This window comes from Pelophylax lessonae (assembly GCF_965119305.1).
Source record: "Pelophylax lessonae genome assembly, chromosome: 4".
NCBI classification, from domain to species: Eukaryota; Metazoa; Chordata; class Amphibia; order Anura; family Ranidae; genus Pelophylax; species Pelophylax lessonae.
The window spans coordinates 671,067,873-671,089,321 of NC_138771.1; the positions used below are offsets into that span (position 1 = coordinate 671,067,873).

The following is a 21,449-nucleotide window of genomic DNA, read 5'->3' on the forward strand; positions in this document are numbered from 1 at the left end:
TTTTTCTCTTGCAGGCATTTATCGGGCATTTTTTTAGGCAGGCATGTCATTTTTTGTATTTAGTGTCTGGGGGGTCTAAAAAGTGTACCTGTCAAGTTTCAGCTCTGTAGCATGTCCAGAACCCCTAAAAAACAGCATTTTTATTATATTTTCAGGAATACGGCTTCTCTGCGGCTGGCTTTTTCTCTTGCAGGCATTTATCGGGCATTTTTTTAGGCAGGCATGTCATTTTTTGTATTTAGTGTCTGGGGGGTCTAAAAAGTGTACCTGTCAAGTTTCAGCTCTGTAGCATGTCCAGAACCCCTAAAAAACAGCATTTTTCTTATATTTTCAGGAATACGGCTTCTCTGCGGCTGGCTTTTTCTCTTGCAGGCATTTATCGGGCATTTTTTTAGGCAGGCATGTCATTTTTTGTATTTAGTGTCTGGGGGGGTCTAAAAAGTGTACCTGTCAAGTTTCAGCTCTGTAGCATGTCCAGAACCCCTAAAAAACAGCATTTTTATTATATTTTCAGGAATACGGCTTCTCTGCGGCTGGCTTTTTCTCTTGCAGGCATTTATCGGGCATTTTTTTAGGCAGGCATGTCATTTTTTGTATTTAGTGTCTGGGGGGTCTAAAAAGTGTACCTGTCAAGTTTCAGCTCTGTAGCATGTCCAGAACCCCTAAAAAACAGCATTTTTCTTATATTTTCAGGAATACGGCTTCTCTGCGGCTGTCTTTTTCTCTTGCAGGCATTTATCGGGCATTTTTTTAGGCAGGCATGTCATTTTTTGTATTTAGTGTCTGGGGGGTCTAAAAAGTGTACCTGTCAAGTTTCAGCTCTGTAGCATGTCCAGAACCCCTAAAAAACAGCATTTTTCTTATATTTTCAGTAATACGGCTTCTCTGCGGCTGGCTTTTTCTCTTGCAGGCATTTATCGGGCATTTTTTTAGGCAGGCATGTCATTTTTTGTATTTAGTGTCTGGGGGGTCTAAAAAGTGTACCTGTCAAGTTTCAGCTCTGTAGCATGTCCAGAACCCCTAAAAAACAGCATTTTTCTTATATTTTCAGGAATACGGCTTCTCTGCGGCTGTCTTTTTCTCTTGCAGGCATTTATCGGGCATTTCTTTAGGCAGGCATGTCATTTTTTGTATTTAGTGTCTGGGGGGTCTAAAAAGTGTACCTGTCAAGTTTCAGCTCTGTAGCATGTCCAGAACCCCTAAAAAACAGCATTTTTCTTATATTTTCAGGAATACGGCTTCTCTGCGGCTGTCTTTTTCTCTTGCAGGCATTTATCGGGCATTTTTTTAGGCAGGCATGTCATTTTTTGTATTTAGTGTCTGGGGGGTCTAAAAAGTGTACCTGTCAAGTTTCAGCTCTGTAGCATGTCCAGAACCCCTAAAAAACAGCATTTTTCTTATATTTTCAGGAATACGGCTTCTCTGCGGCTGGCTTTTTCTCTTGCAGGCATTTATCGGGCATTTTTTTAGGCAGGCATGTCATTTTTTGTATTTAGTGTCTGGGGGGTCTAAAAAGTGTACCTGTCAAGTTTCAGCTCTGTAGTATGTCCACAACCCAAAAAAAACAGCATTTTTCTTATGATTTTTAGTAGAAAACTAATGCAGTGTCTTTCCAGCTGTCTTTTTTTCTTTCTGGCAAGCTGAAATATGATATGCCAAGGCAAACATGCCTATCAGTTGAGCTATGACACAGACAACACTGCACACATGGGGAAATATGTAAAACAAAAAACAGGAAAAGGAAATTAGGTGACGGTCACAAAACATGATATTGTGATTGGCCAAATAAAAAGTCACCTCGCGATGAGGTCGCGCCAAAGTCGCGCTAAGTCGCGCCAAAGTCGCACTGGAAGCGACGCTACTTTAGTGGTAGCGGCAGTGTAAACCAGCACTAAAACATCCAGTGTGTGAATACGATCAGGTATGATGTTTTATCGGTCAAGTAGTGTAAGGGTTACGCCCGTCGCCCGCTTCACAGTGACAGACCAAACTCTGACAGACCAAACTCCCCGTTTAACAGTCAGTCAGTCCATTTGCACAACCGCAAACTCCCAATTTGCACAAGGTTGGATACCAAGCTAGCCATGTCCCGTTCCTTGTCCTCACTGACATCATTGAAGGTCTCTTCCTCCACCCAGCCACATACAACACCAAGGGTCCCCGAAAGGTGAGAACAAGCCCCCTGGGACGCCTGCTGTGGCTGGTATTCCACCTCCTCAAAGCCACCTTCCTCCTCTGACTTCTCTTCTTCAGACTCCTCTCTCTGCGTTGCCACAGGTCCAGCAATTGACAACGACAAGGCTGCTTCTGGTGGTGATGAGGACCACAACTCTTCCTCTTCATGCTCATCTACAGCCTGATCCAGTACTCTTCGCAGGGCACGCTCCAGAAAAAACGCATATGGGATGAGGTCGATGATGTTGCCTTGGGTTCGACTGACCACCAGGGTTGTCATCTCCGCAAAAGGACGCATGAGCCTACAGCCATTGTTCATGAGCATTCAGTAACGCGGCCAAAAAATACCCAGCTCCGCAGAAAGAATGAAAGAAAATGAATGTTTTTTTTTATGAAAAATTATCCTGCGGATCGCTTTTGGTCTGTACACAATGAAGCAACGACCTTATCATCTGGGGTGTGCCAACACAATCCTAGAGGTGATCGCTTCATTGTGATACGCAAGCCCCTTCACCACGACAAGGTAACGATCACGAAGGGGAATTGACACATGTATGTGCCTTTTTTTTTGTTTTTTTGCAGCCACAGTGTAGCACCAGAGGCCAGAAAAATTAGGCATGTACACATGCATGAAAAAGTAGGTATTGTTGCAGCCGCTGCTGTAGCAGCGGCCTGAAAAATTGAGGTTTTAAGGCAGAAAGTGCACTAAAACATTGCGGCTTGAACCGTAGTCGGTGGGGGAGACGTCACGTAAGTCATCCGGCATGCAGAGAATGATTATATACAGCAGCGTGTGGACCATTTTTAGGCCAAGTCATCTCAGTCATCACCAGGCCTTTTTTAGTCAAATGCATCCCCCACTGTCAGTCCCTTTGGGATCCATGCCTCATTCATCTTAATAAACGTGAGGTAATCAAGACTTTTTTGACCTAGGCGACTTCTCTTCTCAGTGACAATACCTCCTGCTGCGCTGAAGGTCCTTTCTGACAGCACACTTGAAGCGGGGCAGGCCAGAAGTTCAATGGCAAACTGGGATAGCTCAGGCCACAGGTCAAGCCTGCACACCCAGTAGTCAAGGGGTTCATCGCTCCTCAGAGTGTCGATATCTGCAGTTAAGGCAAGGTAGTCTGCTACCTGTCGGTCGAGTCGTTCTCTGAGGGTGGACCCCGAAGGGCTGTGGCGATGCATAGGACTAAAAAAGCTCCGCATGTCCTCCATCAACAAGACGTCTGTAAAGCGTCCTGTCCTTGCCGGCGTGGTTGTGGTGGTAGGAGGAGGATTACTTTCACCTCTTCCCCTGTTGGATTCCCGTTGTGCTGTGACATCACCCTTATACGCTGTGTAGAGCATAGTTTTTAACTTATTTTGTAGCTGCTGCATCCTTTGCGACTGCCGGTAATTGGGTAACATATCACAGACTTTCTGCTTATACCGGGGGTCTAATAGCGTGGCCACCCAGTACAGGTCGTTCTCCTTCAGCCTTTTTATACGAGGGTCTCTCAACAGGCATGACAGCATGAAAGACCCCATTTGCACAAGGTTGGATGCCGAGCTACTCATGTCCAATTCCTCGTCCTCACTGATGTCATTGAAGGTGTGTTCTTCCCCCCAGCCACGTACAACACCACGGGTACCAGATAGGTGACAACGAGCACCCTGGGATGCCTGCTGTGGTTGGTGTTCCTCCTCCTCAAAGCCACATTCCTCCTCTGACTCCTCTTCCTCACACTCCTCTTCCAGTGTTGCCGCAGGTCCAGCAATCGATGGTAAGGCTGTTTCTGGTGGTGGTGATGGTGACCACAACTCTTCCTCTTCCTCTTCACGCTCATCTACGGCCTGATCCAGCACTCTTCGCAGGGCACGCTCCAGGAAAAAAACATATGGGATGATGTCGCTGATGGTGCCTTCAGTGCGACTCACTAGGTTTGTCACCTCCTCAAAAGGACGCATGAGCCTACAGGCATTGCGCATGAGCGTCCAGTAGCGTGGCAAAAAAATACCCAGCTCCGCAGAGGCTGTCCTAGCACCCCGGTCATACAAATACTCGTTGACCGCTTTTTCTTGTTGGAGCAGGCGGTCGAACATTAGCAGTGTTGAATTCCAACGTGTCGGGCTGTCGCAAATCAAGCGCCTCACTGGCATGTTGTTTCGCCGCTGAATATCTGCAAACTGCGCCATGGCCGTGTAGGAACGCCTGAAATGGCCACACACCTTCCTGGCCTGCTTGAGGACGTCCTGTAAGCCTGGGTACTTCTGCACAAAACGTTGCACAATCAGATTCAACACATGTGCCATGCACGGCACATGTGTCAACTTGCCCAAATTCAATGCCGCCAACAAATTGCTCCCGTTGTCACACACCACTTTGCCGATCTCCAGTTGGTGCGGGGTCAGCCACTGATCCACCTGTGCATTCAGGGCGGACAGTAGTGCTGGTCCGGTGTGACTCTCTGCTTTCAGGCAAGTCAACCCCAAGACAGCGTGACACTGTCGTATCCGGCATGTGGAATAGCCCCTGGGGAGCTGGGGGGGTGCAGTTGGTGTGGAGAAAGACGCAACAGCAGAAGAGGACTCAGCCGAGGAGGTTAGCAAAGAGGATGGAGTAGGAGGAGTAGAGGAGGTGGCAGCAGGCCTGCCTGCAAGTCGTGGCGGTGTCACCAACTCCTCTGCAGCAGAGCCACGCATTCCATGCTTGGCAGCCGCCAGCAGGTTTACCCAATGCGCAGTGTACGTTATATACCTGCCCTGACCGTGCTTTGCAGACCAGCTATCAGTGGTCAGATGGACCCTTGCCCCAACACTGTGTGCCAGACGTGACATGATTTCCTTTTCCACAATAGAGTACAGGTTGGGGATTGCCTTTTGTGAAAAATAATTTCGGCCGGGTACCTTCCACTGCGGTGTCCCAATAGCGACAAATTTTTTGAAGGCCTCAGACTCCACCAGCTTGTATGGTAAAAGCTGGCGGGCTAAGAGTTCCGACAAGCCAGCTGTCAGACGCCGGGCAAGGGGGTGACTCTGCGAGATTGGCTTTTTACGCTCAAACATTTCCTTCACAGACACCTGACTGTGGGCAGGTGACGAGCAGGAACTGCTGAAGGTGAGAGGCGGAGGGGCGGGTTGTTGATAGGGGGCATGGAGGACAGCAGTGGTTGACGTGGCTGAAGATGCTGGACCAGGAGGAGGATGGTGGCTTTCAGTTTGTGTGCTGCTTTTACTCATGTGTTGATCCCATAGGCGTTTGTGATGTGAGATCATGTGCCTTCGCAAAGCAGTTGTACCTAGGTGGGTGTTGGACTTCCCACGACTCAGTTTCTTTTGGCACAGGTTACAAATGGCATCGCTGATATCAGAGGCAGACACACAAAAAAAATGCCACACTGCTGAGCTTTGCAAGGACGGCATTCTGGTGGTGGCAACAGCTTGCGTTGATTGGCGTGCTGTCTGGCTGACCCCGGGTGCCGAATCTACATGCTGTCTGACTGCGCCACTAGCTCCTTGCGATGACCTCCTCCCCCTGCTTCCAACTCGTCTCCTCCTCCTCTCTGTCTCCCCATCTGAACTTTCCCCCTCTTCTTCTGCTCTTCGAGCAGGCACCCAGGTGACATCCACAGACACATCGTCATCATCAGCCGCTTCACTTGACAACTCAGCAAAGGCAGCAGCAGCAGGTACAACATCATCATCATCACAATGTACGTCCATGTGTATAATGCTGCCTGACTGAGACATATCCCCGTTATCTACATCCTCTGGCACTAATAGTTGCGCATCACTTATTTCTTCAAACTGATGTGAAAATAACTCCTCTGACGGATCAAGTGAAGCGGCTGTGGTGCTAGTGTTGGTGGTGGTGCCGGCGGGCTGGCGAGTGGTAAATTGAGAGGTGCCCGAAGCTGAGCTGGAGGAGGATGGTGCATTAAGGTTCCGAGCGGAAGCTGTAGACGATTGGGTGTCCTGTGTAAGCCAGTCAACTATGGCCTCAGAATTTTTTGAGTTCAGGGTCTGTGGTGGCCTCTGAACACTGGGCATTATTCTAGAGCCTAAGGAAATCACAGCACCACGACCACGACGGCCCTTGCGGGGTGGCCTGCCTCTGCCTGTCATTTTTTTTTTAATGTGTTGTTACTGTTGTACTATGAGTGCAAGCTGCTGTGCCACCTTATATATCAGTGGTGGGTGGGCAGTGGCACAGTACACTCTCTGTGGACCTGACAGCAGTCACTGGCACCCAGGCAACTGCAATTTAAAAAATATATATATTTTTTTTTACTTTGCAAGCTGCTGTGCCACCTTATATATCAGTGGTGGGTGGGCAGTGGCACAGTACACTCTCTGTGGACCTGACAGCAGTCACTGGCACCCAGGCAACTGCAATTTAAAAAATATATATATTTTTTTTTACTTTGCAAGCTGCTGTGCCACCTTATATATCAGTGGTGGGTGTGCAGTGGCACAGTACACTCTCTGTGGACCTGACAGCAGTCACTGGCACCCAGGCAACTGCAATTTAAAAAAATATATATATATTTTTTACTTTGCAAGCTGCTGTGCCACCTTATATATCAGTGGTGGGTGGGCAGTGGCACAGTACACTCTCTGTGGACCTGACAGCAGTCACTGGCACCCAGGCAACTGCAATTTAAAAAATATATATATTTTTTTTTACTTTGCAAGCTGCTGTGCCACCTTATATATCAGTGGTGGGTGGGCAGTGGCACAGTACACTCTCTGTGGACCTGACAGCAGTCACTGGCACCCAGGCAACTGCAATTTAAAAAAATATATATATTTTTTTACTTTGCAAGCTGCTGTGCCACCTTGTATATCAGTGGTGGGTGGGCAGTGGCACAGTACACTCTCTGTGGACCTGACAGCAGTCACTGGCACCCAGGCAACTGCAATTTAAAAAAATATATATTTTTTTTTTACTTTGCAAGCTGCTGTGCCACCTTATATATCAGTGGTGGGTGGGCACACAGTGGCACTGCAGTGGGCACAGTACGCTCTGTGGACCTGACAGTCACTGGCAGCCCAGGCAACTGCAATAATAAAAAATATTTTTTTTTTCAATTTATTGCAACAAGATGCTGTGCCAACGTATATATATCAGTGGTGGGCAGTGCACTGCAGTGGGTACAGTGCACTCTGTGGACCTGACACAGCACTCACTGCAATTATGACAGAGGAAAAAAAAATATTTTTTAAAATGCCAGGTACTGTGCCTGTGCCACCCGAAATGAGTGTGGTGTGCACACAGTACAGTCTGTGGTAGGTCTGTGGCCTCTCACACACAGCGGGCAGGCAACTGCAGTGTACAATAGATATATAAGAAAAAAATCTATTACCTTACCAGCCCTTAAAAGGGCTTTTGGGGACACTAGATAGATATAGATATATATATATACATGAAGAAACAACTCAATTACCAGCCCTTAAAAGGGCTTTTGGGGACGCTAGGTATATATATATATATATATATAAAAAAAAAAAAAAACACAAATACCAGCCCTTAGAAGGGCTTTTTGGGGTGCTGATATTACAGCAGTAGTGGACCAAGAACACTGCAAGACCAGGAACACTGACTAACTGTCCCTAGCTTAACAGCAGCAGCAGCAGCAGCAGCAGCAGCTCTCCCTACTCTCACTACACACACTGCTTCAGAATGATCTAAGATGGATGCTGCCCTTGCTTATTTATAGGAGGTGGGAGGGTGTGGGAGGGAGGTACGCTGATTGGCTGGAAATGTGTCTGCTGACTGTAAAGTTCAGGGTCAAAGTTTGCCTCAATGATGTCTTATGGGGGGCGGACCGAACATCGCATATGTTCGCCGGCAGCGGCGAACGCGAACATGCTAAGTTCGCCGGGAACTGTTCGCCGGCGAACAGTTCTATACATCTCTACACAGGATCAGAGTTTCCTTTTGGCCTGATGGTTTGATTAATCAGATGTGTTGGAAGGGAGGAGGCCCAGCTCCTAGTAAGCTGTGGTGTGGTCTTTCATCTAACAGGCTAATAGGTAAATCCTAGATGCTCCAGCTTTAACCACTTTACAACCGGAGGATTTTGCTGTCTTCCGTCCAGGCCACTTTTTGCGATTCGGCGCTGTGCGACTTCAACTGACAATTGCGCGGTCGTGCGACGCCGTACCCAAACGAAATTTACGTCCTTTTTCTCCCACAAACAGAGCTTTCTTTTGGTGGTATTTGATCACCTGTGCGATTTTTACTTTTTGCGCTATAAACAAAAAAAGAGCGTTTATTTTGAAAAAATAACAATATTTTTCACATTTTTTTATATGAAATTCCCCCCAAAAAAGATGTAAAAACCAATTTTTTTAAAAGTTTTTGGCCAATTTGTTTTATGCTACATATGTTTGGTAAAAAAAATCGCAATAAGCGTATTTTGATTGGTTTGCGCAAAAGTTATTGCGTTTACTAACAAAGGGAAAGATTTCTGTCATTTTTGGTGTTTTTTTTTTAACGCGTAATGGCGGCGATCTGCGATTTTTTTTGCGGGACTGCGACATTGCGGCGGACAGACCGGACCCCTGACTGACATTTTTGACACTTTTGGGGGTACCAGTGACATTACTGCAGTAATCAGTGCTATATATATGCACTGTTACTGTAAAAATGACACTGGCAGGGAAGGGGTTAATTTTATTGGAGAGGGAGGGGTTAATGTATGCCTGGTGCTTACTGACGTGTAGGGGGGGAGGTGACTATGTGATTCATGGACAGATCGGATGTCCAGCTATGCTGAACAGTCCGATCTGTCACTCCCTGTCACTATGGAGATCCGCCCGCTGTGTTTACACACAGCGGGCGGATCTCCAGACTCGATCCCCGACGATCGGGTAAGAGCAGCGGCGATCGCCGCTGCTCCTCCCCTGGCCCGACTCCCGCTGTGAATGAAAACAGCGGGAGCGAGCCTCCGGCGGCGCGCAAGCGCCGCCCAGAAGGGGAGGAGTCCAGTCACGTTAATACTACGTGACTGGACGGGAACGAGCCACTCTGCCGCAGTAGTATTACCGTGAGCGGTAGTAGAGTGGTTAAGGTGCCATACGCCTATAAAAAAATCTTGCAGGGGAAAATGTTCTAAAGGTTCAACAAGATGACTTTTTATTTTAGTAGCTGTTGAACAAAAGCAATGTAAAAGGCTTGCCATGTCAACCTCAATAGGTTAAGACAAACAAACATTTGTAACAGTGGTATGTGTTGTGTTCAATTGCTTCCCAGGATGCATGTGCACATATCTCTCTCGATCCAAAACTAAATGTAGATTGAGTTCTCTCTCCCTCTTGCTATCTATATTTTTAAAGAGACACATTGTAGAGACTCACATTGTAGGTATGGCTGAGGCACCAACAACATCAAAGTGTTTCATACATTCTCCCCGCTCTGCTGGAGAGAGTGCAACTCCACGGGAACCCTGTTTAATATATTGTGGCAATGTACCAGTATCCGTAGCTACTGGAGGAAAATATTCAACATATTATCAGAAATCACTGGCATAATTACCCCACCAGACCCAACATTGGCCCTTCTTAACATTGGCATAGACAAATTCCCTGTAAACTACCGTGGAATAGTAACCAACGTCCTTATCTCAGCGAAACTTGGCATCACAAGACGATGGAAACAAAACATCTCTCCCAATCACTCGAAAGTTCTCACCACCACTAACCAACACAATATATGGGAAAAATCTATAGCGATGCAATCTAAAAATCTACATAAATTCGACTTAATTTGGAAACCATGGTCTGAATGGTACAATGTTTAACCTGTTGTAATTGCTATACAGCATTTCCAGTTAATTTCACATTTATTGCTGATAGGTCTCAAAACCATATCTATATGAGCCTTCTTGCCCTCTACCTCTCCTCTCCTACTCTACCCCCCCCCCCCCCTGTATCTCTCTTTCCTTAGTTGCTCACTCTTCTTTTTCTCTTATTTACTTTTCTCTACCCAATTACTACGATGCGCATGCTGTTTTGCAATGTTATTTTGTACTCAACCTTATTTTGTTATATTGCTTATCAACCCGTATGTTCAGCGGCTGCGACCGCATTTCTTTGTTATCTTTTTTCAAAATACTAATAAAAACTATTTAAAAAAAAAAACATCAAAGTGTTTTGACCATCTCCTTTTTTGATGCTTCTAAAAACAATTAGGTTAGACTTACCCGCTGCCGCCTGTTTAGTGGTTTTGCACAGAGCAGTCCTGATGCTCCTCTTCACAGGTCCCCCTCCACCCCTCTGGGCACCTCCCTCCTGTTGAGTGCCCACACAGCAGGCAGCTTGCTATGGAGGCACCTGAGATGAAGCCAAGCTCCCATTCAAGCACTGAGCTGTGAGCCGGCCCTGCCCCCCTCTCTCCTGATTGTCTCAATGATTTGGACTGACAGCAGCAGGAGGCAATATTGCCATGCTGGCATCTCAGCCAAAGAGGAGGGAGAGTCTGGACCAGCCAAGTGTCTCCTGCTACATTTCTGGAGTGAGATGGGCTCAAGTAAGTATAAGGGGGCTCATGCGCACAACAGACTTTTAATCCTAATGCATAGAATGCATTAAGAGAAACAACTTGCTGCCTTTACAACTACTTTAAGTCTGCTCTGCCCCATACACATTAAGACTTTCTACCCTAACAAATTTTGGACATTCTAGCAAAAGCACAGATTACTTACCTTCAACAAATTGGCCACGGCCCTGGGAGGTAGATGGCCTCTGGTCGTCAGAACCTTAAAAAAAAAAAACATTAAAAAAAATGTGAACTCCAATTTGTTAGATTCCAGGGGTTCAGCATTTAGAAACTTAAGAAAAACACACACAATGTGGAAGCCAAGCCACCCCCATTTGGAATGTTGTAAACACTAGGACAAGATGAGGTTAACATGGCCAGAAATAAAATAGAATTACAAAGAATGCCATGTACACATTAGGGAAACCAACCGAAAATTAGAGGGTGGCCTCAGGAAACCGACTAAAGACTAAAATGTCCAGTAATGCTCCCCACTACCACCTTCCAATAGGGAAAGTTAACCACTACCCTCTCCACACTGACTGAGTTGCCCAAAATAAACTTGCAATTAGTGGTCATTGTTAGAAGATCCTCAAAAATCTAGGATGGCCAGCCTTACATTGGCCCTCATGGGATATTCTCTATTCTTGACCTTCACAATCCTCCATGTCAAACTCCACTTCATCCTCCCTGTCATATCTAGCTAAAATACACTGGATCTTCCACAAACTTACATTTGCACATATACACATCCCCCTAGCACGCCCATTACATGTCAGAATCCCATTGAATGTACTTACAGTGTGCTTGAGGGGAGCCTGCCTCCTCTCCTCCATGGTCCTCCTCCTCCCCATGGGGAGACCACGTGGCAGATACTAGAAACACAAAGAAAAAATACAATCATTTATTAACACCAATTTTGAAAAGGGACACAGAAAGTAGGCCAACCTATTGAAGGTAGTTACAGTGGGCTGGGGAGACAGCCTCCCCTCTTCCCCTGTCCTCCCCAACATCATAGATGTCTTCTGCTACATAAACCAAAACCAAGAAAAACAGAAACATTGCAGCCCTTCCAGTTAAAACAGGGACCCAGAGAAGACACAAACACATGGAGGGTACTTACATTCACCTTCAGGGCAGGTGTCCTCCTCGTCCTTCTCAGCAGTTGTTTCCTCCTCCCCCGCCTCCTCTATTTCCTCCTCCTCCTCGCCCTCCTCCTCCTCACCCATCTCTGAAGCTACATAAACCACAAAAGAGAAAAAAATACACCAAAAAATGCAGTCCTCCAAGTTAGAACAAGGACACGGAACACATTCCCTGTCAAAGTACGTAGAGTGGGCCTAGAAGGATGGGCCTCCTGTTGCTTGTCTTCGCTTTTCTCTACAAAAAAAGAACAGCACAAGTTAGACACAATTTTAGGACACAAATATCCAGCTACTTATCCACATGGTAGCAATATACTCAATGCCTCTACAATTCAGTACATAAAGAAGCAATGACATCAATGAGATTCATTGGGCATGTTTAGAAACAGGAGGTCACTGTCCATCCACATTGGTGCGCACCCCCCATACCCACCCCCCACACTAAAGAATGTAGTGGCTCACACTTTCAGGTCACTTGAAGCAGCCTGAATATCATGTGTTCACTATGCAGTCACATAAGTCCTAACTCCACAAACTGATCTGAAAGCATGTTCTTCAGAACAGGTTTTAAACATTTCCCAGTGAACTGTGTTTTGTACCCAGCTAGCAAATGCTTCCTGGCCAAATCACACCATATTTTACAGTACTATACAATTCAGAGTAGTTCCAAACATTGCTGGTACACCTCCCCTCAAGAGTAGGTGACTGTAACCATATTGATCCCAAACTGTTCAGACAGAAGTGTTTGGAACCAAAGGACCCAAATTCAGAATCAAAAAATACAAAAACATTATTTTGGCTCCACAATACCCCCAAAATTATTTCAAATTAACATCTATAAAATTAACATGCTTCTGCTTACCATCAATAAATCAAAAGCTGCTCCAATGGCTCACTCCCTGGGGCCACAAATTGCAGGGATGGAATCCTCTTCATCCCTTTCTTCACCAAGCAGACCACCGCTTGGCCCCCTTCTAGAACAAGAAGACAAAGAGGATATAATTTAATAACAAATTCTAAAGGGAGTTCAAAAGGCTGTGAACACACATACACACACACACACATACACACACACACACACATAAACACATCTTTAGGCATATTTATTCCACATATTGACTTACCAGAGATTCTCGCCACGGCTTTCCTCAGCGCTCTTGGATTGCGCCTCTTGATGTCACTCCAAGTGCGCTGAAGATCCTTCATAGATGTGCAGTGGTGGAATATTCTTCACTGATTCATGCGGAGGGCCCGCTATGATCTGCTTGGCATAGAGATTTATGTTGGCATCATAGCGGAGGAGGAGGTGGGTCTGTGGAAACAGCAATTTATGTTTTACTAAAAGACCATAAAAATGTGTTAACAAAGCTCAAAACATACATAAGAAACATTTAGAGACGTGTAACCAATGATTACCGTTTCTGGTGATACACATACGTCTATGTACACATCTATCTCCATGCCCTATGTTACCACACAGTGGTGATGACCTCAACATGGGGCTTGCATTGGGGAAAGGGGGCCCTAAACACCCACCTCAAAGTGTCTTATCCCCATATGGAGGCTTTTCCACAATAAAGATCCTTCCCACCTTACTTTTTTGGGGCATAACTCCATATAAGAAACACTGGCGAGGTAGTCACAAAATCAGGACCCTCGGCCAGTGGGAATTAAAATGGATTTACATTATGGATACACTCACTCCCCAAGGGTTAAATGTGAAATTTGACCTCAATTGCGATTTTTGACTCCCCTCTTTTCCACTCATTTCATTATTTTTTATGATCGTGGAGTTTTGGTTTTTACCTAACTGCATATTTTTTAGTTGATTGTTTATTGGCCTAACATCTATCAGTTGATCTACCTGTTTCCGTTTTATTCCTTTGTTTCCAGTATTTGATGTATGCTTTTCATTCTCGATATTTTTATTTTTCAATTATTTGTATTTTAACTGCCCTTGAGAAGTGCTGTTTTTTAGAAGCATTCAATTCTTTTTACCTCTTTATTATGTTTTATTATGTCTTCGCTATACATATTCCATCTTTTATGTATACGTCCCTTCTGACATCCTGGAGCTTTATGAATATATTGATCTGATTCAGTTACCATCCATTCACCTTCTAAGTCTAGTTTCTTGTTGATAATCATTGATAGGGATGGCCTTGCGGTTCGCCCGGCAGGTCGGTTTTTGGCGAAATTTGCATCTTCGCAGTACGCTGATTTTGTGAACATATGGTGTTGTTCGTGGCGGCCATATTAGTTTACATTGGGGAGAACTTTGACCCATGACACAGCCATCAGGTGGAACAGGACAGCCAATTGAGACATTTCAGCAAATGGACATACCCCCTACCTTATAAATAGACCTGAGCTGTCGGCCATTTCACAATTTCACATTCTGTTTTTTGTCAGTGTTGGGAGAGGTTTGCTGTGTGCATCAAGGACAGATTGACAGTGACACAAATGGCTCTGTTAAGGTCCACAAAAGTCATTTTAAGGGCTGGTATTTGGTATAGGTCTTCAGTCTCTTTTGTCAGTGTAGGGAGAGGTTTGCTTTGTGCACTAGGGACAGATTGTCAGTGACACAAATCGCTCTGTTAAGGTCCACAAAAGTCATTTTAAGGACTGGTATTTGGTATAGGTGTACTATTCTTTGGTGTGCAGTGCACTATATAGGGGTGTAATACACTTATAATATACTTTCTAATATAGAAAGCATATAAAAGTGGATTTGTATTGTGCACTGTGCAGCATTGTGACTGGTGTGGTGAGCGTTTCTGCAGCAATACTACAGAGACAAAAGCACTTTTAAAAAAGTATTATAACTGGTGTGATAGACCAGTGACCCCCCTAGATGACAGATTGAAGTGGGGTGTTATCTAACAATATACATTTAGAACAGTGCATTTGGGTACTGCAAAAATTTGGCCTCTTTTGCTGCATTAACTGTGCTACACACAGTGACAACAGTTACTGGCCATTTTCTTGTAGAACTGGTGTGATAGACCAGTGGCCCCCAATACCACAGATTGAAGCAGGGTGTTATCTGAGTAGACTTTTTTAAGTGTATTTGTGTCCTGCAAAAATATTGCCTCTTTTGCTGTGTTAACTCTGCTGCACACAGTGCCAAACTTACTGGCCAATTTTTTGTACAACTGGTGTGATAGACCAGTGCCCCCAATACCACAGATTGAAGTGGGGTGTTATTTAACCACTTGCCGACCGCCCACAGTATATTTACTGCGGCAGTCCCCGGCATCCCCGCACGAGTGACCGGCGGATCTGATGTCCGCCGGCCACTCACGATCTCCCGCTGGAGAGGGTAATGTAAACAAAGCCGCCTGTCATTCTCCCTGATGTCTCTGCAGAGATCATACGATCCTGCTATGTAGGATCGTATGTCTCTGTGGTTACATCACAAGCCACACCCCTTTACAGTTAGAATCATGCCCCTAGGGACACACTTAACCCCTTGATCACTAATAAAGTTAACCCCTTCCCTGCCAGTGTCATTTTTATAGTAACAGTGCATATTTATAGCACTGAATACTGTAGTAATGTCACTGGTACCCCCAAAAGTGTAAAAAATTGTACTCAGGCATCTGATCTGTCCACCGCAATGTCGCAGTCCCGCAAAAAAAAATAATCGCAGATCGCCGCCATTACTAGTTAAAAAAAAACAATAAACATGACATAAATCTTTCCCTTAGTTATTAAACGCAATAACTTTTACGCAAACCTATCAAAGTATGATCATTGCGATTTTTTTTTTTTACCAAAAATATGTAGCAGAAATCAAATTGGCCTAAAATGTTAAAAAATTTTGATTTTTACATTTTTTGGGAATTTCATATAAAAAAATGTGAAAAATATTGTTATTTTTTCAAAACTGACGCTCTCTTTTTGTTTATAGCGCAAAAAATAAAAATTGCACAGGTGATCAAATACCACCACAAGAAAGCCCTGTTTGTGGGGAAAAAAGGACGTCAATTTCATTTGGGTAGAGCGTCGCACGGCCGCGCAATTGTCCATTAAAATCACACAGTGCCGAATTTGCAAAATAGGCCCTGGTCTTTGAGCAGCCAAATCCTCCAGGGCTTAAGTGGTTAACAGTATACTTTTATAACAGTGTATTTTAATCCTGCAAAAATTTGGCCTCTTTTGCTGCTTTAACTGTGCTACACACAGTAACAACAGTTACTGGCCAATTATTTGTAGAACTGGTGTGATAGACCAGTGGCCCCCCAATACCACAGATTGAAGCGGAGTGTTATATACCTTCTTCCACATATACTGCATTTCTCTAGAGACTTTTGTCAAAGGGTAATTTAAAAAATGACAGGCAGAGAAAGAGGCAGGCCCTTACGCAGTGGTGGTAGGGGTAGGGCAGGAGCAGTAGGCCGGAGCCAAAGTGTGAAAATTCAAAAGGTGCGTTTGATTACGTCAAAGGACGCACCAGACTTGGTTGAGTGGCTCACTCAGCCTTCCTCTTCTGCACCCTCCTCATCCTCTCTATCTGCACCCTCTTCACTCTCTGCTGTGTGCACCCCCAAAGACACCAACACCACCACCACCATATACCCTCTGCTTGAATCACTGGAATTATTTTCCGATCCACCACAAGACATTTGCGATGTGCAGCCATTCTTGGCATCGGATCAGGAAGAAGAGGTAGCAACAGGAGCCACTCAGCAGTCTAACAACAGTACCCAGATCAGCCCAAGGAGGTTGGCCCCCGCTGTTGCTGCCTACTCCGAGATCTCATCTCTAATGTTAGTGGTGGGGAAGGGACGTCGATGATGACGCCGGCACATGGCTCCGCAGTGTGGGCTTTCTTTAATGTGTCCGCTGCTGACAATAGTGTAGCCATCTGTAGCCTTTGCAGTCAATGCATAAGTCGCGTTAAGTCCAACACTCACCTAGGGACGACCGCCTTAAGAAGGCACCTGGACTCCCATCACCGAGCCCAGTGGGAGCAATGCCATCGGAACCCACAAAGCCACACTCCAGGCTCTCACCATCCAGCCTCTTCTCCTTCTCCTCACAATTGTCCTCCACTCAACCTTCCATCATGCCATCCTCACGTTGTTCTGGAAAAAGGCAGGCTTTTGTGGCCCACATGTTGGAGTGTAAAAAAATTATGACGCCGGATAACCCTCTTGCCCAACGGTTGACTGCTGGCTTGTCGGAACTGATAGTCCGCCAACTAGTGCCATATCAACCGGTGGACTCGGAGGCCTTTCGGAAATTTGTGGCCATTGGAACACCACAATGGAAAGTCCCTGGCAGGAAATATTTATCGCAGAAGGGAATTCCAGAGCTGTATGTCCATGTTCAGTGGCAAGTTAATGTATCTCTGGCACACAGTGTCGGTGCCAAGATACATCTGACCACAGACACATGGTCTAGCAAACACGGGCAGGGAAGGTATTTAACTTTTCCTGCCTACTGAACCTTCTGACGGCCGTCAAGCATGTAACACGTGGCACCTGTGTAGATTTGGTTTTACCGCCATGGATTGCATAGAGGCCTGCCTCTTCTTCTCCTCCTCCTACTCCATAAAGGAGGAGTCCTCGGCTGACTCCTCCTTTTCCCCTGCTACCGTCTCTTCCACTGCACCAACCAAGATCCCCAGCACCTATTCCACATGCCAGGTGAGACGTTGCCATGCTGTGCTGTGTCTGTTGTGCCTTGAAGCCAAGAGCCACACTGGTCCTGCACTCCTTTCAGCTTTGCCTTCACAGGCAGATCAGTGGCTGACACCGCTCAATTTGACAGTTGGTAAATTGCTGTGTGACAACAGTGCCAATCTGCTGAGCGCGCTGATACAAAATTACACACGTGCCATGCATAGCACACGTCCTGAATTTGGTCGTGCTGCGATTCGTTGCCAAATACCCTGGGGTCCAGGATGTCTTGCCGCAGGCCAGGAAAATCTTGGGCCATTTCAGAAGATCTTACACAGCCATGGCTCACCTTGCTGACGTTCAGTGGCGACACAACCTGCCCGTCAGGCGTTTTATTTGTGACTGCCCGACGCAATGGAACTCAAACTTGTATATGCTTGATAGGCTGCTCCAGCAGAAGCGTGCAGTTAACGACTACCTGTACGAACTCTGCGGCAGGACAGGTTCTGGGGAGCTTGGGTTCTTTTCACCTCGCCAGTGGCTGCTCATGCGCGACACATGCAGACTTCTGCGACCATTTGATGAGATAACCAAACTGGTCAGTCACGGTTAGGGCGCCATCAGTGACATCGTACCCTGCGTCGTGTCATTAATCAAGCCGTCGAGGAGCAGAGAGAAGATGAGGAAGTCGCAATGTTGGATGAATTCCCAGGGGATGCTACTCCATCTTAGACAAGTCAACAACGGGAGTCTGAAGAGGAGTCAAAGGAGGATGGTGCCGAGGCGGATGAGGGGGAGCAAGAAGAGCATGCTTTAAACCTTTCTGGGATCCCTGGTGTTGTCCGTGGATGGGGGGAGGAGAACAAGGATGACATTATCCTGAATGATGAGCAGGAGCCAGGCCACTACATGGCTTCCAGCTTAGTGCGAATGGGGGCCTTCATGCTCCAGTGTTTTAAGGGGGACCCCCGTATAAAAAGCATAAAGGGCAAGGACCAGTACTGGGTAGCAGCGTACTTAGATCCGCGGTACAAACAAAAAATGGCGGAAATGTTACCCCCATCACAAAGGGCGGTGAGAATGCAGCACTTCCAGGCCTTGCTTCGAGATATGCTGCATTCTGCTTTTGCGTGCGCTGGCAGAGGAATTTCCACCCACAGAGAAACAGTTGCGGGTAGAAATCCAACAGCGCCTGCAAGAAGAGTGCAGTTTGAAGATGTGTTGGTCACTTCAGATATAAAATCATCATTCTTTCAGCCGACCCATTGACAGCTGTACTCTGGATCCAGCATCAGGGAACGCCTAGACCAACAGGTGTCCGACTACATCGGGTTAAAGGCCGATGTGGACGCTCTGAGGAGTGATGAACACCTGGACTACTGGGTGGGCAGGCTTGACCTCTGGCCACAGCTTGCACAATTTGCAATGGAACTGTTGGCTTGCCCCTCGTCCAGTGTCCTGTCCGAAAGGACGTTCAGCGCAGCAGGGGGGATCATGACCGATAAGCGCACTCACCTAGCTCATGACAGTGTAGACTACCTCACATTTATAAAAATGAATGAGGCATGAATCTTTGAGGAATTCAACACATGTGACCAGTAGACCATGTTTGATTACGATTCCTCATGACAGGCCACAAATATCCGCCAGACCGCCATCCACCCACAACAATTCATGGTCCTTGTCTTCGGTAAATACAGTGGCATAAAAGGCAATTCATGTCCATTGAATGGCTATTTTTTGGGGCCTTTCATGGCCGACAATTATTTTTTGTGTCAATGCCTAATGTACCTCCAGCCACAGAATACAACATTCTTAGCTGTCAGGTAAACGCATGCGGGCTAATTTTTGGGGACTGGAATGGCCGACACTTACTTCTGTATCCTGTGAATGCCTAATATACCTTCAGCCACAGAATACAACGTTCTTAGCTGTGAGGCAAAACCATGTGGGCTAATTTTTGGGGCCTATACTGGCCGACACTTACTTCTGAATCCTGTGAATGCCTAGTGTACCTTCAGCCACAGAATACAACATTCTTAGCTGTCAAGTAAACCCATGGGGGCTAATTTTTGGGGCCTTTTATGGCCAACACTTACTTATTTATCCTGTGAATGCCTAATGTACCTTCAGCCACAGAATACAATGTTCTTAGCTGTCAGGTAAATGCATGCGGGATAATTTTTGGGGACTTGAATGGCCGACACTCACTTCTGTATCCTGTGAATGCCTAATGTACCTTCAGCCACAGAATACAACGTTCTTAGCTGTCAGGCGTTAAACCCATGTGGGCTAATTTTTTGGGCCTGTACTGGCCGACACTTACTTCTGAATCCTGTAAATGCCTGATGTACCTTCAGACACAGAATACAACGTTCTTAGCTGTCAAGTAAACCCATGTGGGCTAATTTTTGGGGCATTTCATGGCCGACACTTACTTATTTATCCTATGAATGCCTAATGTACCTTCAGCCACAGAATACAACGTTCTTAGCTGTCAGGTAAACGCATGCGGGCTAATTTTTGGGGACTGGAATGGCCGACACTTACTTCTGTATCCTGTGAATGCCTAATATACCTTCAGCCACAGAATACAACGTTCTTAGCTGTGAGGCAAAACCATGTGGGCTAATTTTTGGGGCCTATACTGGCCGACACTTACTTCTGAATCCTGTGAATGCCTAATGTACCTTCAGCCACAGAATACAACATTCTTAGCTGTCAAGTAAACCCATGGGGGCTAATTTTTGGGGCCTTTCATGGCCAACACTTACTTATTTATCCTATGAATGCCTAATGTACCTTCAGCCACAGAATACAATGTTCTTAGCTGTCAGGTAAATGCATGCGGGATAATTTTTGGGGACTTGAATGGCCGACACTCACTTCTGTATCCTGTGAATGCCTAATGTACCTTCAGCCACAGAATACAACGTTCTTAGCTGTCAGGCGTTAAAACCCATGTGGGCTAATTTTTTGGGCCTGTACTGGCCGACACTTACTTCTGAATCCTGTAAATGCCTGATGTACCTTCAGACACAGAATACAACGTTCTTAGCTGTCAAGTAAACCCATGTGGGCTAATTTTTGGGGCATTTCATGGCCGACACTTACTTATTTATCCTATGAATGCCTAATGTACCTTCAGCCACAGAATACAACGTTCTTAGCTGTCAGGTAAATGCATGAGGGATAATTTTTGGGGACTTGAATGGCCGACACTCACTTCTGTATCCTGTGAATGCCTAATGTACCTTCAGCCACAGAATACAACATTCTTAGCTGTCAGGCGTTAAACCCATGTGGGCTAATGTTTGGGAAGCAAACAGGGAAGAAAGCCGCTCAGGTGCAAGTTCAAAACCTGGTGCAGGTCGGATCCGCCGTCCAAGCACAGAAACTTCCAAAAGATAGAGAGCGCACTCAAGGTATTTAAGATGAAAACAATCAAACTCCTTTATTCTTCATATATACAGCAGACAGTACAATGCACGAACAGACGTGTCGGGTTGACGCGTTTCACGATGTAGATCGCTTACTCATAACCACACACATGTGTGTGGTTATGAGTAAGCGATCTACATCGTGAAACGCATAAATCTGACACGTCTGTTCGTGCATTGTACTGTCTGTCTGCTGTATCTATGAAGAATAAAGGAGTTTGATTGTTTTCATCTTAAATACCTTGAGTGCGGTCTCTATCTTTTGGAGGCTAATGTTTGGGGCCTGTACTGGTCGACACTTTCTTTTGAATCCTGTAAATGCCTAATGTACCTTCAGACACAGAATACTACGTTCTTAGCTGTCAGGTAGACCCTTGTGGGCTAATTTTTGGGGCCTATAGTGGCCAACACTTACTTATGTATCCTGTGAATGCCTAATGTACCTTCAGCCACAGAATACAATGTTCTTAGCTGTCAGGTTAGTGGATGCTTACAGACAATCTGCAGGGAGTGAATGCTGAGAGATGATCAACAGGAA

At 45.8% G+C, this 21,449-nt stretch overlaps 1 protein-coding gene and 1 pseudogene across 2 annotated transcripts in view; one reads left to right on the top strand and one right to left on the bottom strand.

The window, feature by feature from the left end:
* LOC309554231 (C-reactive protein-like) overlaps window positions 1-21,449 on the top strand; it is a 342,461-nt pseudogene that overhangs the window by 192,984 nt on the left and 128,028 nt on the right. The gene's annotated exons all lie outside the window — the stretch shown is intronic.
* The window catches only part of LOC309552475 (uncharacterized protein), a gene marked incomplete at both ends in the record, with an annotated part of 72,731 nt that overhangs the window by 28,393 nt on the left and 22,889 nt on the right, over window positions 1-21,449 (bottom strand). The window contains 7 exon segments of the mRNA XM_082253444.1: window positions 10,866-10,919; window positions 11,500-11,574; window positions 11,665-11,727; window positions 11,823-11,936; window positions 12,029-12,079; window positions 12,741-12,818; window positions 12,969-13,044. Coding sequence (XP_082109570.1) covers window positions 10,866-10,919; window positions 11,500-11,574; window positions 11,665-11,727; window positions 11,823-11,936; window positions 12,029-12,079; window positions 12,741-12,818; window positions 12,969-13,044 — 511 coding nt within the window.